Source organism: Dermacentor variabilis, chromosome 3 (assembly GCF_050947875.1).
Source record: "Dermacentor variabilis isolate Ectoservices chromosome 3, ASM5094787v1, whole genome shotgun sequence".
Lineage (NCBI taxonomy): Eukaryota > Metazoa > Arthropoda > Arachnida > Ixodida > Ixodidae > Dermacentor > Dermacentor variabilis.
In genome coordinates, this window is record NC_134570.1 from 72,120,096 (window position 1) to 72,140,184 (window position 20,089).

General features: G+C 46.9%; 1 protein-coding gene across 4 annotated transcripts in view; it reads right to left on the reverse strand.

Moving 5' to 3' along the window:
* The window catches only part of Sarm (sterile alpha and armadillo motif), a 211,847-nt gene that overhangs the window by 134,244 nt on the left and 57,514 nt on the right, over positions 1-20,089 (reverse strand). For 2 of the 4 annotated variants that reach the window (XM_075685587.1, XM_075685586.1), the window contains exon 1: positions 4,069-4,308. The exons of the other annotated variants lie outside the window; for them this stretch is intronic. In XM_075685587.1, coding sequence (XP_075541702.1) covers positions 4,069-4,293 — 225 coding nt within the window. In that variant the 5' untranslated portion in view covers positions 4,294-4,308. Of the gene's footprint in view, positions 1-4,068; positions 4,309-20,089 lie in introns of those variants that run through there. 4 annotated transcript variants of the gene reach the window in all.

The following is a 20,089-nucleotide window of genomic DNA, read 5'->3' on the forward strand; positions in this document are numbered from 1 at the left end:
GAACGCAATACCAAGCTTTGTGGCAGAAGCCAGTGATGTTTGTGAATTTGAAAAATTGTTAAACATGTATTTTTGTGATTCCGCTGCCACTTGATGCACCTGTATATATGGTCTGCCTGTATTTAAACCCTCCCTGTAAGAACCCTCAGCAGAGGGTTGACAGTATGAAGAAATAAATAAAATAAAAATCTCGTTGTCTTGTGTCCTCAATTTATTTTATTTTTGCTGGCGATAATTTTTATGTTGAGTAATTACTTTTTTTATTGTCTCATTTACTCTTGAACGGCCGCAGTGTACTGGACCTAATAGAGAGCAGCTTCGGCGATGTGCAATACGTAAGAGCCAGCGGAGGCATGAAAGGGCGAATTACATGGACGACGCCTCGCAACAAAGCCTGAGTGAGCGCGCTGCACCCCTCCAGTATCAGCAGAAGAGAAATAAAATATAATTAGTCAAAGTGATAGCAAACACATACAAGTTTGGCAAAGGAGGCCAGCTACTGAAATAGTCTTACGAAACGAACAGGTTTGTGAACTTGGCGCTTCTCTGAATTTCTTCTTACTTATTTATTTGTTTGTATTTTCAGAAAGGCTGCCATTAAGGCAAAGCAGTAGCAAACGAAAGCAGTATGCTGTGTTAAGTGTATGAATCGATGACAGCAATGAAGGTACTTGGCGTTTGCGACCAAAGCTGAATCACACAGACAAAGGAAATGCTGCGTGTCTATGCTATACACGCGTGCGAGTGCATGTGTGTGTGTGTATGTTTCGATCGTGAGGCGTCTTGAATTAGGCAGTACGCGCGCTTATCTTCAGTTCAGCTAATGCGCTCTCGAAGCGGTATATTCCCGCATTTTTCTCTTTGCCCGCATTGTTGTCCTAGAAGGTAAGTTTCGCGTTTGACGAAATGCGCCGCAGATAACACCTCCACCAAACAAGCTGTTCTGCTAAATGGCTATCCGCCGGCACGCAAAGATAACGGGCAAGATAAAAACACGGCGCCTTGTCACTCGCGGCACTGATTGCCGTCATCGCCCATCTGCGGCTTCCAGATAGCCTCGGGTGTTTACGGTCGCAATCCTGCCGCTCAACGCGTTGTTTTTCTTTACAATCCCGAGGGTGCTTCTCGCGGCAGCTATAATAACGCACTCGAAAGCGTCGATCCTCCGCGTCGACTCAAAACACATGCTCTCGCACATTCAACCAGGCTGGCCTCGTTTTACGCGTCGCGTCTTGTGCAGCACACTGTCGCGGCTGGGTCAACACAGATCGATCGATCCCCGACCGGGTTTCCACAACAATTCTGCGAAGCACCCAGTGACAGTCACGCTCCCCCTGCGCACCGCGCACGTGTATGTCCGGGTATACGAGAGACGTGCACGCACACACATCTGTGCGTGATCGACGGTTTAAACTGTGAATATATATTGCCCGTTCTTTTTCTTTTCTATTTTTTCTTCGCCAGTGTGTGCGTTACGAACATGATGTAGTACGTGTGCGCGCGCGTGCGTTCGGGTTATTTTCCACCCGGGGAAATACCCCTTTCGGAAGGCGGTGTGTGTCTTACAGGGCAGCCCACCGTGCAGGCCGCAGGCAGGGCCGACCTTGGGGACAAGGTTGCGCTGTAGCTGGGCACCTTTGCTCTCGGTTCCTTTTGTCTTTAGACGGCGCCGACGCCCGCTATCTCGGAACGCTGTCACGCATTCGCGGCCCTTGAAGAAGGACGGCGACGTTGTTCGACTGTGGAATAGTGGGCAAATGGCATCAACGTTGCATCATTCCGTAAACGCTTGTACTGGAGCTTTGTACGAGAATTTCTAGATACAACTCTAGCGCTCCGATAGTTGAGCTACCGTGACAACGATGGGTTGTACGTACATGGATTTGCCTAAACTTCGCGCTTGCGGCTTCGAGCATTCTTGTGGCGTTATTTCCTGCGCGCTATCTTTCCGCATTCCCAAGGAATCGTAATTCTTTTTAACGAACGAAGACAGTTAGTGTTTGCACATATGCCTAAGTATAGCGAATTTGTAACATTCGTAACGCAACATCTTGCTGGAAAATGGTCAATTCCTAAAGTCGCAAAGACGTTCGAAAACGGAAGGACGAAGGTAAGGCAAATTCATGAGCTATGCTCATCACTCGCATGATGGCTGAACCGACATTGTTGCAGTTCCCGTAGACACTAGTGCCAGAGTTGACTCTAGTAAATTCTGCAGGGAATCCTACGGTACAGGAGGCGTCCATAAGTGCCTTGTCAAGCGGGTTCATTCGCGCGAGATGTCCCATCTTTGATGCGCGCATAGTACGGATGAAAACAAGACCTAGCGGAAGTTCACATCAACATCAAAAAAGTTTGATTTTCTTTTGCTGTGCCTCGTGACAGCAAAAGCACCTGTTCAAGAGACACCAAATAGAAGCGCTGGATTGGTGCAAACAGCTATTCCTTACACTCAATTTTTGTTAACTGACTTGGTGGTAAGAGGTTGATTACGGGAAGAGAAAATGAAATTAAACGTTGATTTTTTTTAAAATGTTGCGCCTTACATCCTAGCGCCAGGACGCCAGTGTGACGTCACTGATATAAAAGTATGTCTTTCATTTTTTTTTCGTATTTAGGCCGTTGTGGGCGTAGTAAATGTTTTTGAAACGTGCTAAGTTCAATCTCTGGCTTTCTTAGAATACAATCTAGTCCTTATTTAACGCTAAAAATTTAAATATAAATCCACGACGTAAAGACCAGCTCTTGCGGGAACGGTGGGGCAAACGCGACCTGTCTTTCGCTACTGCGTTTTTTGTGGCTCATAAAACCTCTTATTACAGTAGAAGTGACTTTTCCGCATTGTAGATAGAACGAATGTACTAAAAAATACGAAATACTAAAACAACTGAAATTATTTTCTTCTATTTAGTGAGGTTTAGCGTGCATTAGGGGGGGGGGGGGTAATGTCGCTCCCAAGGGTCACATAGAGACAGGCGTACTGTGGTTGATTGGTTGGTTTTCCCCTACGATTGATTCCTACCCACAATGGATCGGCCAAAGATCGGGTGAGTTAGGAAAATAATCTTGCCAATACCTCTCCCATCTTGTTTCGTCTTTTTTTCTGGTTTCGCAGCCTGAACTTGGGCTTTTCTTGTGCAGTTACCCGGGCGTACAGCACCCACCCCGCTGTCACCCATACATCTTGCAGTTCTTTTATACTAATCTACAGCTAAGGTGCCCAAACTCGCGAGCTAATTACGTAGGGATGCTAGCGCCGTTTAATTAAGAGAACACGTCACGCGTTATTTAGGGCTCCTCCATTCATTTGACTCTACCGATGTCCACTACAATCACATTACATGGAATGCTCCTCTCTCAAGTTTAAGTCTATGTACAGCGGCACTTAGGAAACACCTCGCGCGTGCGTTCCATTCCAATTAACCGACCGCAGGGAGGTTTGCTAACGAGCTATGCGATTGCAGCAAAAGAGCTACAATCTAACCGAGATTACCTGATAAATGCACCGGCGACAAGACACTAAAGCGACACTACTTTCAATTTTGAGCTACCCCGAGAAGACGGCGTGTGCAGACGAGCACCAATTGCTTTGACAGTCACAAATCGCGTACCAAATCCACACCAGTAAACTTAGCTGTGCACGTATTGACAGCGCTAACGAAGCCTTACGGTAGATGTCCCCCTCGAAGCTTAAGTTGAAGTTCCCTCTATTTCCCGTGGCACACGGAAGAAAATTTTAGTTGAATTTCTAGACGGTTAATAAACATTTGCTTTTCTTTAAGCATTCGTGGACACTGTGTCACGACTGCATGTATATTGAAAACTCACTGTATTGTGCCTGCGCTGAAGTCCCATTGTAGAGGTATACAATCTTTCAACGAAACTCTATTTTAGTGAGATCGGGCTGACTCTGAATATTAAGCAGTGCCAGTAAAGAATAGCATCCAAGCGAGTCTGAAAGGGAAAACTTAAATTGCTACCTCGAGCGTATACATGCACGGTGCAAGAGCAAGCAGTTACAAGCCCGGCACGCATATCGCGCATGCGCGCACACGGCGAGCCTCTTACCAAGAGCGGCTTGACCGTGACGGCCAGAGGCGAAGCCAGGCCGAAGCACCATCTCGCCGTCTTCGAACCCTCGCGCGAGGCGACGGGCAGGTCGTTGCGGACCCTGGACGAGCGGTCGGGCGGCTCGCTCGGTATCACGACCGCGCGCAGGACGCCCAAACGACGGCACGAACGCATCTTCTGGCACGACTTCTTGATACGCCGAAGGCGGTTGACGTCGGCCATTCAACGGGCGGCCGAAAACGAAATAAAGCGAACCGCCGCGTACGAACTGCCGCGAGAGTCCGGAGGTCGGCAACGGCTTTTGTTGAGCAGATCGTCGTTTCGTGGAGTCCCCGCTACACAGTGAAAAAGACGACGCCGAGAACGAAGAAAAAGTGTCACCGGCACCCTTACAAAAAATGCGCTCCAACCGGTGGCAGCGCGCCGGGAAGGCGGCGCAACGTGTAACAGTGTATATCCAGGACAGGCACGCACAACAGCCGCTACGCAAATGCGTTCACTCGAGGGGACGATCGGTGCTTGTGTCTATAACCACCACCACGACTGCGTTCGAAGCTGTCAGGACACGAGTAATGCCCAACGATGCGCGCGCCAGCGCGCCGGGAGGAACACGTTCATCCAACGGCACGACCGTTTCTCGGTGCGGACGGGGAACGTTGGCCGGCCGGCGTCAGGAGAGCGCGTGGAGACGTCAGGTGGGGGAGAGGTCTCGGCGGATTGCGAAGGGAAGCGTACGCGCTGGACACTTGCCGCGGGTGAGGGACGGCATAAAGAGCCCGGCGTATACGACGACGTCAAGACGCGGCTTGTACAGCCAAGTGCGCGCACGAGAGAGCAAGCGCGTAGCTTCCGCGACGGGTGTTGCTCATCATTCACACCGGAAGTTGTGCACCGGCCTGGTCTAGCCGATCTGTCCTGCCCTAAAGAACTGAAAGTGGGACTTCAAGGTGCAGAATCAGCATGCGATCGCGGTGTTCGGCAAAGTCTTACGCGGGCGCGCAGTGTCTTCAAGGTCGCGGTATCGTATCCGTTCACACAAAGCGGCATTCCCTCGATTTCGCAGTCACCGCCCGCTTAAGCTCACCGGCACTCCCTCCCGCCATTTTCGGACCAGCGTAAGGGCACAGATGCGTAAGTGTGCCGGACTACTCGAGCGAAAGAACGTTCCTGGCTATACACGGTGCTTTGTTTATTTTTTATTTTTAGAATATACAGATGTTTCATAAAGAAGTTATGAGCGCAGCGAACTTGGAATTGTTTGCCGACGAGTTCTCAGGAGAGGCGAACATACTTTGCCGCTAATAACGAGATCTTCCGAAGACTAACTGAAAAAGTTTATTCTACAAACTTTTTATTGGTGCCTCGGGGGCAGTTGTCTAAATGGGAAATTTGGAGGCAGTGATATTTTCGTGCCCCATACCCACCTTTTAAATATCTTGAAAATCGCACCTTGCTCGAGATATTCATCATCAAATTCTAAAGTTCAAACGAGGCAATATCGAGACTGAACGCGTTCCGCTGCACGTCAGGCGTAAGAAAAAGTGTGGGGCGAAGTTTGAGTGATATAGCATGACGCGGCAAATCCTGACCCCACACACCACCGTACGCGCTTGGCAGGCAAAGCGTGCCGTATGAGTAGCTGCCGCGACTGGCCGAGACATTTGGCTTCGAACTTTCTTGCGCTTGTCGTCACGGGGCGTTTCGCTCTGACACGATAGTGGGGCCGCGCTCGGTTTCGAAATTGCCTGAATTACCGCTGAAATTCGGTGATAAATATCTCGAATTAGTTTCGACATTCAAGATTTAAAAAAAAAAAACAAGGGTGCATTAAAATCTGAATGCCTTCAATATCTCCACTTAAGCAACTGCCCCTAAAGCACTATTACAAAAGTTAATAATTTTTTCTCATTTACCTACTGAAGCTCACGTTATTAGCGGCAAGGTATTTCCGCCTCACCTGGGAACTCGTCTCCAAAAACGCCAGGTTCGCTGCTTTTGTAACCTTTTTATAAAAGATCTCTATGGTCTAAAAAAAAAACCGCGTATAAGTCACCACGTCGCACGTAACCTTGAGTAAATGCCTCTTGATTATAAACTAAATCAAGCTTGTTAGTTGTCACCGGTTCTTCGGTGCCTTGTCCGAGCAAGTGCATAAAGCATCGTGACCTTCAAACCAACTGAAACCGGAACGGAATACCTTGCGAAGACAGACAGACAGACAGACAGACAGACAGACAGACAGACAGACAGACAGACAGACAGACAGACAGACAGACAGACAGACAGACAGACAGACAGACAGACAGACAGACAGACAGACAGACAGACAGACAGACAGACAGACAGACAGACAGACAGACAGACAGACAGACAGACAGACAGACAGAACAGACAGAACAGACAGACAGACAGACAGACAGACAGACAGACAGACAGACAGACAGACAGACAGACAGACAGACAGATAGATAGATAGATAGATAGATAGATAGATAGATAGATAGATAGATAGATAACAACTACAGAGACACGTGCCGGCCGGTGGCCGCGGGCGAACGCTGCCAGTATTTAGATTGCGTGTTTGGAGGCTCTCCAATTCTAATGACAGGTCGTTGCAGCAAGGAGTCTAATCGCTGCTTTTGTGTTCCGGGCTCGAATTACCCGCGGCAGAGAAGACTTTGCTCTCGGTGGGTCGTCCAGATGAGAAAAATAGCAGGAACTAAAAAATAAAAAGGGTTACGACTTGACAGGCGCTGTGGCCTTTAAATTGACGGGGAAATTCCCTCTATAAAACACGGATGAACTTTTGTGGCGAGCTAAGGCTACTCGCCATGTACGGCTGCGCATATTTACGCAAATTCGAGGGACGCAAGACTCGAAGAGAGTGGTGTCGGGAGACGAGGAAGTCCACTCCGAAGATGTCGAAGGAGCGTCATCGCGCGTACACGGAGTACATTGTTTTACCGGATGTCCCGGAATGGCGCCATTATTGCCGTCTTGAATAGCCTTTGTCTGATGTTACGAAAGTTGAGTGGTCGAAATGCTACGTTTCGCAAAAGATAAACGGTTTCACTTTCAACAACCGCTATTCCTTCGAGCTCATGTCGAAACGACCGTTCTGCACTCTACTATATATACGGGGTGATAATTTCTAAGCTTTGCAGCATTACAACGAAAAAATCGCCTGTGGCAGATAACATAATTTTAGTCTTTGCGTTAGATTACTCAAAAAAGGCGGGCATTAGTTGCACGAAAAGTCGATGCACATAGTCAACTAAATGACAAGAATCCAACAATTGAATTTCTTTATTTAATTACTTTTCGGCGCTTATTGAAACTTACGCGTTGTAGTCGGTTAAATTGCAAGGCGTATCCGCTTGGAGTCTAGCCTAACCTAACCATTAGGCCATGGAAGATTGCAAGCATGCTTCTCTCGTGGCAGAGTCGGCCTTTGAAATGTTTGCCGGCCCGCCGTGCTTCCTTAGTGGTATGGTGCTGGGCTGCTAAGCACGAGGTCGCGGGATCGAATCCCGGTCACCGTGGCCGCATTTCGATGGGGGCGAAAAATACCCGCGTACTTAGATTTAGGTCCACATTAAATAACTCCAGGTGGTGCAAACTCCGGAGTCGCCCACTGTACGGCGTGCCTCATATTCAGATCGTGGTTATGGCCTTCTTCCATCATGGCAGCTGTAGAACCTTGAGGCTCTGTGTTAGGCTGCAATGCCTTCGTGATCGGCCCGTAACTTATGTTAGATACCTCCAAAGTCGGCTAAGCTCAGCCATACACTATGTTATCGCATTAAAAGAACTACGGTTCACAGGAGCGGGCGCCTGTTCAAAGCGTTAAGTTTGGGAAGTTAGGCGACCGTTATACAGGTCACAACTCGTGGTCCCGAGCGATCTTGCGCGTCGTGGTCGCACCATCTTCCATAGCAAGGCGTCGCCGCCGCCATTATCACGGATTCACCGCTCTTGGGACAGACGGATCGCGCGAAACGGACGCGGATGGCACACAGCTGTGCTTCCTGCGTCCATCCGTACACACGTAGTTGTGCTGTTTCCGCCACATACGCGTATCGACTCGCTCCAATGTTAGCTCTCGTAACGTAGCCCGTCAGCATACAATATTTACGCATCCAGGCGGGCATCATCTGGAAGAAAACTTAAAGCGATTCGTTCACTAATTAAATTAATTAACATCGAGTAACTTCTCAGTTACAAACTTTGCGGGACAGGTTTATATCGGGACGTAGCAGCGAATCGTCATAAATGTCTATAGTTCCACGCTTAAACATTTCAAAGCTGCCCTGCAAACCAAAATAATCGACCTCAATTTATTCGTCGAATTTATACCTGATTACGCGTACCCAGCAGTGCCAATCGCAGATTGCGGTCCAAACCTCCTGTGACGCATACCAGGGCGGCGTAAAATGAAGCTGCCGTCGCACAATTACACCTACTCCGGAGATCTTATTCCAATCGGCACTGCGCGCCGCTCCCGATATGATGTCACTACTGCGACAGAAGTCAGGCGGGCCAGCTTTACCGCGCCGTGTAGCCCTGCTTCATTTCTCGCGCCCCCGTTGCTACCCCGCAGGAGGGCTGCACGGCGCCTCGCAGTCTAGCGTGCGTAATCACGTAAGCTCGACAAATAACTTGAGGCCAATTATTTAGGTTGACACGGACGTATTGAAATGCTTAAGCACGAAACTAGACTTTATGGCAATTTCCTTCCACTTTCCAACATCAACATGTGCCGTAATGTTTCTAAGTCGAATAATGTAATTATAGTTTATTTATTGAATTAATTTCTTCGGTTTTTCTTGAAAATGATGTCCGCCTAGGCATATAATTAATGCGTTGTTAAGTGGTTCGAGTGACTATTGTGTGATTCTTTTCTAAAAGAGAAGGAAATGTTCGAAGTAAAAAATAAATAACACCCTGTATACGCTTAGCGCAAAGCTGGCTCTAGCTATGCCTAACTGCGCGACCTAAACGCTTATAACCAGGTGCGCTGACCATCAATAAAACATTGGCGCACGTCGCATGCCTAAAGGTGGAGTGCTAATTTTATGCAATATTCGAGGCGCACCGCCAATTTCTCGAGGCTGGCAGCGACCATGTCAGCGAGACACCTATAAAGGATGTGCCGATGAAAAATAAGTACGGCTCGCCTCTGGTTAATCGATGAGGGGCCTCGCGGATTATGCTTCCGATCGCCCAACAACATGGCTGCTTGAAAAAAAAAAAAAAAAAAAAAACTTCAGCGATAAGTATACTTATGGATTCGTGTTTTGGTTTCGTAATTCGAAGCCTTCCGGCTTCAGTTGAGCCGGGGACTCTAAAGCAACATGTGATCAAAAGTAACGTGTAAACGATGCACATTAGCTACGTAAAATAAAACTTGAACGACACAAAAGCCATTGGATTTCTTAACTGTTTGAGCAACTTGCAGAGCCTTTAAGCCGCGTTTGTTAAACGGTTGCACAAAGTGCGATAAGTTGCAGAAAACCCGTGGATGTTGGTTAGCGATGCTGTATAATGAAAAACGTCGCGAAAGATCGAAATAAGGAATCTTGCACAATGGGAAAAAAAAATAGTAAGAGTCAGCTACGACATGTTTCCATGTTCAACTAATCACCAAAATATAAGGCACTGGCGACGGGTCTGAGAGCTCGGTTGTTATCGGCTTGCCTGTCGCAATGCCGTAATTCCTGTAACGAGCCGTAAAATAAGCTCTCAACAACCTCCGGTGTAAGTGGTTTCACATCACGCGAAAGCTCACTGATAACAGCAACGGTTACCGGGCGCTTTAGCGTCACGCAACACTCGTGCGACAGTGTCGCACGCGAAGTTGACCGCGTGCTCGCCCGGCTGCAGATAGCTGCACCTGCAGCACAACGGGTGCGGGAGTACCATAGGCAGCGCGCGCATTTGTTTCCAATTTAATTGCGGGGGTTTAACGTTCAGATACTTGATCAGTAGGTGGCCGAGAGCCGCGGACTAATTTGAATAATTTCGGGGGCGTTGGTTACAATACCACGACCTCATTATGAGCCGCGTCGTATAGTGGGAGACTCCGGATTAATTTAGACCCCCTGAGATTGTTTAATGTGCACCTAAACCAAAGTACCAGCGCATTGCCATAGCCACTGGGCTACAACAGTGAGTACGGATTGATTTTGACCACCGGAGACAGAGAGAGAGAGAGAGAGAGAGAGAGAGAGAGAGAGAGAGAGAGAGAGAGAGAAGGGAAAGGTGGGGCGGTTAACCAGATGTTACAAAATGCCAAAAGATGCCAAAATGCAAGCATAGGCGATGTTCTTGTCTTTCTCAAATTTCGCCCTCATCGCAATGCTGTAACGGAGCCGTCGCGGCCGCGCGATCGTTTTTGTCTTTCGCCATCGTAACACTGTAACTAAAGCAGTTCTAAGCAGCTCGACTTCCAACCCCACTTCCTTCGAGAAGGCCAATCAGCGCCGCTTCTTGCGCGTAAAGCAGTTGAGACAATGAAAGGAGTTCACAGACGCGTTTTGAGCGTATCGGTGAAAGTGATAAAACGAACGAACGAATGAATGAATGAATGAATGAATGAATGAATGAATGAATGAATGAATGAATGAATGAATGAATGAAAGGCGCAGGTAGGTCAGGCAGAGCCATGTCAAGTTGGCTGCCGTATACACACGGGTAAGGAAAAGAACGGATGGAAAGGGAGGAGGAAAGAAAAATAAGTGGAGAATCGTACTTTGCATGGCGCGTACACTGCATGAAGCCTATACTACTTGAAAAACTTCCGGGCATGCTCCCCGCTGTACAGAAATTATTCGGTGCAGCACTGTCGTTTGCTTTCCTGGTAATGTTCTTGATATTCGTGATTCAGCTTGGTCCACGAGAGAAATATCTAATGCATTTTCTGAATTCGGAACCATCTCGCGTATCTTAACGCGTAATAGCTGCGGTTAACTTGTAAATGATAGGCGATAATTATCACTAACGAGTATGAAGCGCTTGAGAAACTGCAATGAATTTGATGTCATTACAAGTTAGCTTTTGCTTAGCAGGTACTTCTCTCTCTCTCTCTCTCTCTCTCTCTCTCTCTCTCTATATATATATATATATATATATATATATATATATATATATATATATATATATATATATATATATATATATATATATTTCTGTAACATTGTCACTGTATACAGTATACACTGACGCGAGTAGTCTACAAAGGCATTGCGAAATGTTATCGTACAGTAGTTACCATTTGATGCGCACAATTCGCGCATACCAATTTACCATCATTAATTCGTCGGGTAGTCTTTCCCTTACGTAGTATACCACTACGCAGATCCTGTAAGCTGTTTTTGTGAATGCATAGATAAGCGTGATGCTGTTAAATGTGAATTCACAAGTAGTCGTCTAGAATCTGAGCCACCGTTTCAATCTGTACCCTGCAACCGTGCGCGACGCATGGTTTCTCCATTTGTATGTCTTTATTTTCTGCTTGCCCTAAAGCAGCCCTCCACGACAGAAAGAAAAAAAAAGCAAAAGAAAAGCGAGAGAGCGGAAAGAAAGAAAAAGAGAAAACTGTTTCAAGTATATGCAAGGCGACGAAAAGACAGAAAGGGAGACGTGCACCCGTGCCGGTCATTTGTGCCGCTTCGCCGGCGTCCCGTTCGCGCGAGACAGGAAAAGAGAGTGACGCAAGGAAAGCGGCCTCAGGAAGAAACAATTGGCGATCTCGACAATGAGAGGAACATCCGCACAGCGGCGATTGTATGGTTTACCGCGCTGTCGCAACGCCTTGTTTCGGTTTTGCTTTTTGTTTCCTGAGCTCCTGTCCTTTCCTTTATTTTCCCCTTTCCCGCCGCGCACGCCTATATTCGCGCACGCCCGTTTATTCGTACGTCACTCCTGGAACCCTTATCCGAAAATTTTCCGAGAAATCTGCGTCGTTTATCCATGACCCTCGAATACCAATGGCCGGGCGTAGAGTGCCACGTGACCGACTTGCGTTTTCGGATATATGATGACCGGGCGTGCCACGTTTTCTCTGCATTATAAGTGGACACTAAAGCGCGACATTACGTACGTTTAGACTTAAAACGCATTTTATCTAACTCTCCATTCACTCATTTGGTGGTATGTATTGCCTGACATTGGAGAAAAATGAAGGCGAAGTTTTCAATTTCTCGAATTTCGCGCCCGAAATCTCGTCGCCGTTACGTCAGAATGACGTCACAGCTAGAGCTTCCTCGTATTATGCGCCGTTTGGGCGAAGGAAGAGGTGACGAAGCTTGATAGGCTCAGTGCTTAGGTCCTTCTACAGCATGACCTGGTCCTTTATTTTCCAGTATAGGACATAACCCTAGACCAAAGTATACACGTGCAGTCAAGGAAAGTTCGCGACGTCACAACGAGCTGGCGCGGGAACATTTGGCCAACGCTCGCCGCCTGCCTTTCTCATTTGCGTCGGTCTTGCCACGCCTCCTTTAACAAAAAAAAAAAAAAAAGGAGCGGCAGTCTTTACTGTTGCAGAAGCGCACCCTATTGACACACCTTAACTTGGTATTCTTTAGCGACATTTTAGAAAAGAAGTACGTGGCCTTTGGCGCATGTATTTGATTTGAGGTCATCGGGAATCCAACGGAAGTCAATGCGAACCAAACAAACCAAGTGAGAATTCGACACTAATCGTCCTGTCAGTTAGAGAGGAAAGTTGGGCTATAGTTGGCGCGCGTATTCCAGACTTGAGACATTGTTAGCTACAGCGCGATAACAGTACGAGAGCGAACCCTGCGTGCCTATCGTGCTCGCCCCAGGCGTTTTAGCGCTAGCTGACAATGTCTCAAGTACAGTCCCGTCAGTGTTTTGGTCAACGAGCGAGTGATTGAGAGTTAAAGACCAGTGCCTTTTTCAAACATTTACTAACCACTGGTTTTTGTCTGTACGCCTAGCGTCACGCTCTTCATACATCTGTACCATCTGCGCTCACACGTAGATTTTATTCAGGAAAGCCCCAACTTGACACAGCAATATCAGAAACATATATACTACATTTATCTGCGGTTTCACGGGCCGAACCCACGATATGATTATGAGGCGCGCCGTAGTGAGGGACTCTGGATTAATTTCGGTCACCTGGGGTTTTTTAACGTGCGCCAAATGCACGGTACAAGGGCGCTTTTGGATGCAGCGAAATGTGGCCGCCACGGTCGAGATTTGCTCCCGCACACCCGTGGGCTTAGCACCGCAGCACCGTATACCCACTAAGCCACCACGGCGAGTCAGAAACAGCTCCAAGTGGCTGCCACTACAGTTATCAGATGTCTCGGCGCTCGTATAGATAGACTGATCAATTATCTGCAGTATCTCGGGGGCCGTAGGTAGCTGCTGCTACGAACACACGCTAGTTCTCTTCCGACTGAAACGATCAGAATGATTTGGAATCGTCCTGCGTGTTTTAAGAGAGTCGTGATAGAGCGCAATGTCACAGCGAAGAAGAGAATTCGTGCGATTGTATGTACAATCATTGCACTCATGCGTTTGCTAGTCATATTGGACAAATTATGTCAAACATTTATTTGAGATATGTATTGTGCAAGTCACAAGTGCACTGAGGTAGAGCTTACGAGTGTGCTTTTCTGTCGTGAAACCTTTTGCACACGTTCCCTTCGCCGCTGCGGAAAGGTACACGCGCAAGGTTGCGGCGGAATGGCCAATACGCAAACCAGCCGCTTAATGAAGCAACAGCCTTCAACCACCGTGAGGTTGCAGCATGAAACTGCTATGTTGCGCTCAAAATCCGCAACACGCCTGGTCACGAGAGGTGCCTTCGCAGCTAGTTTAAACGTGCCGAGAATTGACTATAGCACACGCAATCGCGCAAGTTCACAGCAACGTGGAGTCCATTGTATTGTAATCTAAAGGGACAACCTGGAGCACATTATCTTAAAAAAAAAAGACAAATAAAGATCAGGATCCCGGTACGAAGTCATTAGCATACAGGCGGCTAAAGGAACAACTAATAAGTTGACCGGAAAAATGTAAGACCTGGACAGGGTGTAGACATGCATTCCACAGCCGTAAAAAACATACGAGAAGAAAGAACACGTAGATACAGAAGAGATAATCTATCAAAATGGAAAGCAATCATCGCCAAAATAAATATTCAACGTTAAATCCAACTGAACAAACAAAATTGAATGAAAGAAGGTATACGGAGATTTCCCTCTTTGTATTACGTGAACTATCTTCGATGTGATTACAATGAGCATATTTCAGTGCATGGTAGTAATAGAATAAACTGTGAAAAAAATATTTTTTAATGGACGATATAAGTACTTCATTGGGGTGGTACGAATAATTTTAACTAGAGAAATATTGAGTAAAATGTAGCTAATTTCCTATAGGAAGATTCCTCCGTCACAATTGCTATACGCAGTAAATATTTTACACCCTTAAAGGTCATCTTGGTGAGTCCGATGGCTGACACCCTTATGATCACATGCCAACAGCTCAAAAAGTGGGTGTTGCGCATAACACTCTAAGAAAGGGTGTTTGGTCGAACTGTGTCATGGAAATTAAGAAGGAACATTCTCATGTAGGAGCGCCGTACTTTCCAGCTTTTTAATTTAACATTACCACCTATACTTATTCATTAAATACGTAGATGGGCTATACGTAGATGGGCTTAAGTTGATAGGTTGCGAGACTAGACTACAGCCTAATATTGGTACAGTCGTTTACATGCCAAAACGCGCACGGTTTCTGGCCAATGAAAACATATCCGCACATTAAGGTGCTCTGTTAAGAGGAAGCTTTAGCTCGGGCCCAACTCCGACGCGGCCTATTCAAATACATGTACAACGCAAAAACGTTTTTTTGAGATAACCCTTTGACCAATTTTAATGAAATTTGTTGTGTTTAAGAGAGAAAGTTAAATTCTAGTGACTGTTGGAAGCGGAATTTCGATTTTGAGCCTGGATTTTCTTAGACGTTTTTTTTTTAAATTTCAAAGTTAGAAGGAAATAGAAGCACGAAGTTTACAAATTAATAGCTCAGCATCAAAAATATACATTGCGGTTCTGTAAACGGCACCCATTAGATAATTGAAAGCAGACAAATTCAATATGTCATTTTATATCTTACGTGAATTTGTTACGTTTTGCCCAAGGGTTCTGCAAAAGCTGTATTTTCATATTACAAACATATTTTAAATCCATGTGTAACATACCAGTTTTGTCCGCTTTAGATGTACTGTCAGGTGCAATTCACATAATTGCGATACCAATTTTCATTGCTGTATACAGATTTCTAAACTTAAAAGTTTTGTTTTCAGAAAATTTTAAATTTTTGCGAACTTTCAATAAAAAATTGGTGACCTAAATCAAAAATTCAAAACCAGTAGTCACTATATTTTAAGTTTTTCTTTTAAATCCAACAAACCTCGCCAAATTTGGTTCAGTGGTTGCCGAGAAAAACGAATTCTCCTTTTACATGTATTTAGATAGGAGCACCGGAGCTGAAGCTTCCTCTTAATACGCAGCATTTAGTGTTATACGTTGCTTCACCCACACTACCCAGCTCACTCGGCAGCACTACGAAGGTTTCACATTCGCCAACTACTGTTTGGTTTCTTCCAGCCTCAGCAACTATGCAGTCGATTTAGCTACCTTGTAAGTCTGTGTGTTCACATCTTGAACAGAGCACATACATCTTGGGACATTAGAAGGAGAAGCGATACCACACGTTTGCGTAAGTGTCGATGCTTAGTAATATTGCACGGGATACGCTTTATTGGCTCATACAATAATTAGGCACCAGAAGAACAGTGCATGATTCTGTCAACTTTTGTTCGATTAATCTTTCTTTGTACGCGATTCCTACCGTGCTCGTCAGGTATATCGAGCCACTGGCACTTTGTCAAGAAAACTCACAAGACGCTGTGTAATATGAGAAAGCAGTCTGTGACAAATAATCGCGCCTCAAGCTATCTGACTGCGCTGTTATCGCTCTGTCACTCAGAGTAACGTACCACCTAGTAGTGAACGAGAAGAAAAGGAACCGAGGGGCCCTATATTTACTACTCACGTCACCAAGCACAACATAGGGGAAATTACTTGTACTAACTTAATTAAAGAAATGATAAATTAATAGAAACGAAAATGGATGAAAAAACAACTGGCCACAGTTGGGGAACGATGCCACGTCTTCGCATTACACGCTCGATGCTCTTACCAACTGAGCTACCGCGGTGCCCTTTTCCCATCCACTTTCTGGGGTATATATGCTTTCACTACTGGAACTAATCCTGGTAGTGTTAGCCAGCACCACCACTCACAAACCTTGGCGGCGGATGCGGAACGTCCTTTCTGCCGCAGGCGTCACGAGTATTTGTGACGCCAGGTAGCATGTGTGGGTTTATTGACCAATTGCCGTCACCCCAAAAGATCACTTATTCGTGACGCCTGCGGCAGAAAGTATGTTCCACATCCGCCGCCAAGGTTTGAGAGTGACGATATCCGCTTTGCTATCCCGCATCGGACGAGGGAGAAAAGAGGAGTATAAACAGCAAAGGCAGAGAGCGTGCAACACTATCAAAGCGAGTGCAATGCTGGCGCGAAACCAAAAGAACACGCTGAAGTGTAGTAGATGGAGAGAGAGAGTATAATAATATCTGGAGAGGTTAGCCTAACGATAGGCCTGTCATGCTGCTCAAGGTGAGGTGGTGAGGGATAAAAAAAAGGGAGTGAGATGAAAACAAAAGTAAGGCGCGCACACGCACACACATGAAAATGGCCAAGAGTCTCTCTTCACTCGCGAAAGGTTAAGCGTTAAAGGAAGAATTAGGCCCAGCTGCCCATGGCGGTGCGTCTTCTCATCTTTGAACTCGTATACACACATTTCATTTATCGTCGTGATTGCTTTGCGGACGTAAGAGGGACAATGCTGAGCGGCTCTGACGCGGAGCGCGGAATTAAAGGGCACTCACTGTAAAAACTGATACAGGATCCTTGTAATAACGGCTAGAAAAAGTTGGTGCCAGCGTGTATTTATAGTCTCTTTCACGACCTCTTTTACGACAGCTTGAACGCATTGCCATGTCTTGTCATCATGAACAAGGAGCAATGACCGACGCCCACCGACAGGCATGCGAAATCGGTGTAGATAAAAGGAGAGGCCATACCCTCTATACTCCCTTCCACTCGGTACACAAAGATGAACAGTCGAGGAAGTAGTAGTTCAATGCTCGAGAGATGCGAGACCAAAGGGCGCAGCAAAAGAATGCATTCTTACACAAAGAAGTGGGTTTGATCAGTTTATCTCGGTCACACACTTTGAGATCGCAGCATTATCGCACTTCGTGAATAGTCTGACACACACACACACACACACACACACACACACACACACACACACACACACACACACACACATACACACACACACACACACACACACACACACACACACGCAGCCGCATGTGCGGCTCGTGTGTGTGCGCGTGCGTGCCAGCCATTGGCATAAATCCACCCATTGGCATAAATAGGCCGCCTTTTGACAGACACACCCATCAAAACATCGACAAACGTGTCTGGTACACTTGAAACAGGACGATATCCTTTGTCTAACGTGCGCTACACCATCTTCTTTGAGAGCACTGATGAAATAATAAAACGTGCTAGAGCGCATACGGTAGACATTGTGAAGACGTGAACGGCAGCTGACCGTTATTCGTGAAAAGTACAACCAGCGAATTCCTTACTAGTAGATTATACGGGGCTGTAACTTGGAAAATGAAAAAAAAAAGAAGGACCGCGCGTAAAGAGCGATCGGGAACGGAAAATGAGTGGTGTAACACCAAGAGACAGGAAGATGGCAGTGTGAATTTAGAGAGCGAACGGGTGTGACATGATGTCATCGTGGAGGTTAAGAGGAAAAAGCGGAGTTGGGGCACGTTTTGCAATGTATAGAGCAAATCACCGTTGATCTGCACTATAGTTACAAAATGGGTGCCCAGGGAAAAGAGTAATTAAGGGAAAATGAGACATCCACCCATTCGTAGCAACTGCTACAATTGCTACATTTTCCCTTAATTAATTACTTCTCTGCACCTTGCGGGTTTCCGCAGAACTATTACGTCAGACTAGGGAGCGGGAACGCCGTCGTAGATAGCAGAGTATTATATTTTTGATGAGAGAGAGAGAGAGAGAGCAAGGACAGGAAAGACAGGGAGGTCAACCAGAAGAGCATCCGGTTTGCTACCCTACACTGGGGGTGGGGAAAGGGGAATAGAAAGAGGAAAATGGGAGAAAGTCAGCACTGAGTGCGTGTGGGCGGGACACTATGTACAGGGACACTATAAACGGTCTCTTAAGCCGGTGCAGTTCAAGTATTGCACTAATGCACCACTCGTTTTTCGTGCCAGTGACGGGTGTGGCCACTGTCCGACTATCTTTGACTCGGTGAACGGTCTTAAGTCCAGTCGGTGTAAAGTTTCCCGCAGAGAGAGGCGTTGTACATCGTAGCGGGGGCAGGTACACAATAGGTGCTCGATGGTCTCCTCGTAGCCACAGGAATCGCAGATCGGGCTCTCGGCCATTCCCAAACGATAGGAGTATGAGTTCGTGAACGCTGCTCCCTGCCAGAAGCGGTACAGCAAGGTTGCTTCGCCGCGGGAAAGGCTAGATCGCAGTTGTAGCCGTAGCGTATATCTAGAAAAAGTGCCACTGATAGGCGCTTGAGGCTCTTTTGATGTTGGACCCAGGTTACAATGTCAATGACGTTGTCAATGGACGAGCGACCTCGACGAAAGCCCGTCATGGCGTCTGGATAGATGTTGAATCGCTGTAGGTACCATTCCAAGCGAGCAAGAATCATTCTTTCCATCACTTTACCGACGCAGCTCGAAAGCGCAATTGGACGATATGATGAGAGCTCAAGCGGAGACTTTCCAGGTTTCAGAATGGGGATCAAGCGGCTCGTTTTTCATTGTCTAGGAACGGCGCCGTTCTGCCAAGACTCATTGTAGCAGCTGAGCAGCTCATCACGTGCGTCAGGTCCAAGGTGGCATAGGGCAGCATACGTGATGCCATCAGGTCCTGGTGACGAAGAACGCCTGCAGGTCGCCAACGCAGCGTCGAGCTCTTCGAGTGAAAAGAGCACGTTCTTTTCTGGTACACGTGCCTCAGAGATGTCATTCAATGCTGCGTCAGTAATGATGGCCATGGACCCAGCAACCCGTGCACAGAACTCTTCAGCCACTTGAAGTTCCGAGCGGAGTTGGTAGAGGGCCAGAGCAGCAAAGGGCTTCCTTTGATACGGAGATGAGCGAAGACCCCTAACCGTTCTCCATATGTGCGAGAGCGATTTTCGGGGATCAAGCGACGGACAGAAAGTTTTCCATCGCTTGTCTTCCAATTTATCCATGCGACGCTGGACTCTCTTTTGTATGCGTCGTGATGCCCTCAGATCCAAGACGCAGTTCGTACGCCGATACCTCCTCTCCGCCCGTCGGCGTGCCGCACGCAGCCTCTCCAACTCCATATCCAAGTCTGTTCGCCTTGCTGACCTTGTAAACTAGCAGATGGATGTTTTCAATGCCTCTGCGATTGCATCTTCGATAGTGTGTGGTAGGCCTTCCCGACATGCGTCATCCATATCCTTCTTAAACTTTGTCCAATCAACTGTACGTAAGACAGTAGAGGAGCGTTGCTCAACTCCTCTAATCTTTATGTATGTTGGAATATGGTCGCTTCCATGTGTTTCAATGTCCGTAGACCAGTGGACGCTGGAGGCAAAGCGCCGTGACACCAAAGTTAAGTCCCAGCAGCTGCTATAGGTCGTGCCTCGTAAAAACGTAGGGCTGCCGTCATTCACACAGCACAAATCATGAGATTATATAGGATGTCTGCGGGCAGCCCGAACTCGATTGACCAAGGACGCGGGAAATGAGAGATCGCTGGGAGAGGCTTTCGTGCTGCAGTTCACATGAATGATGATGATA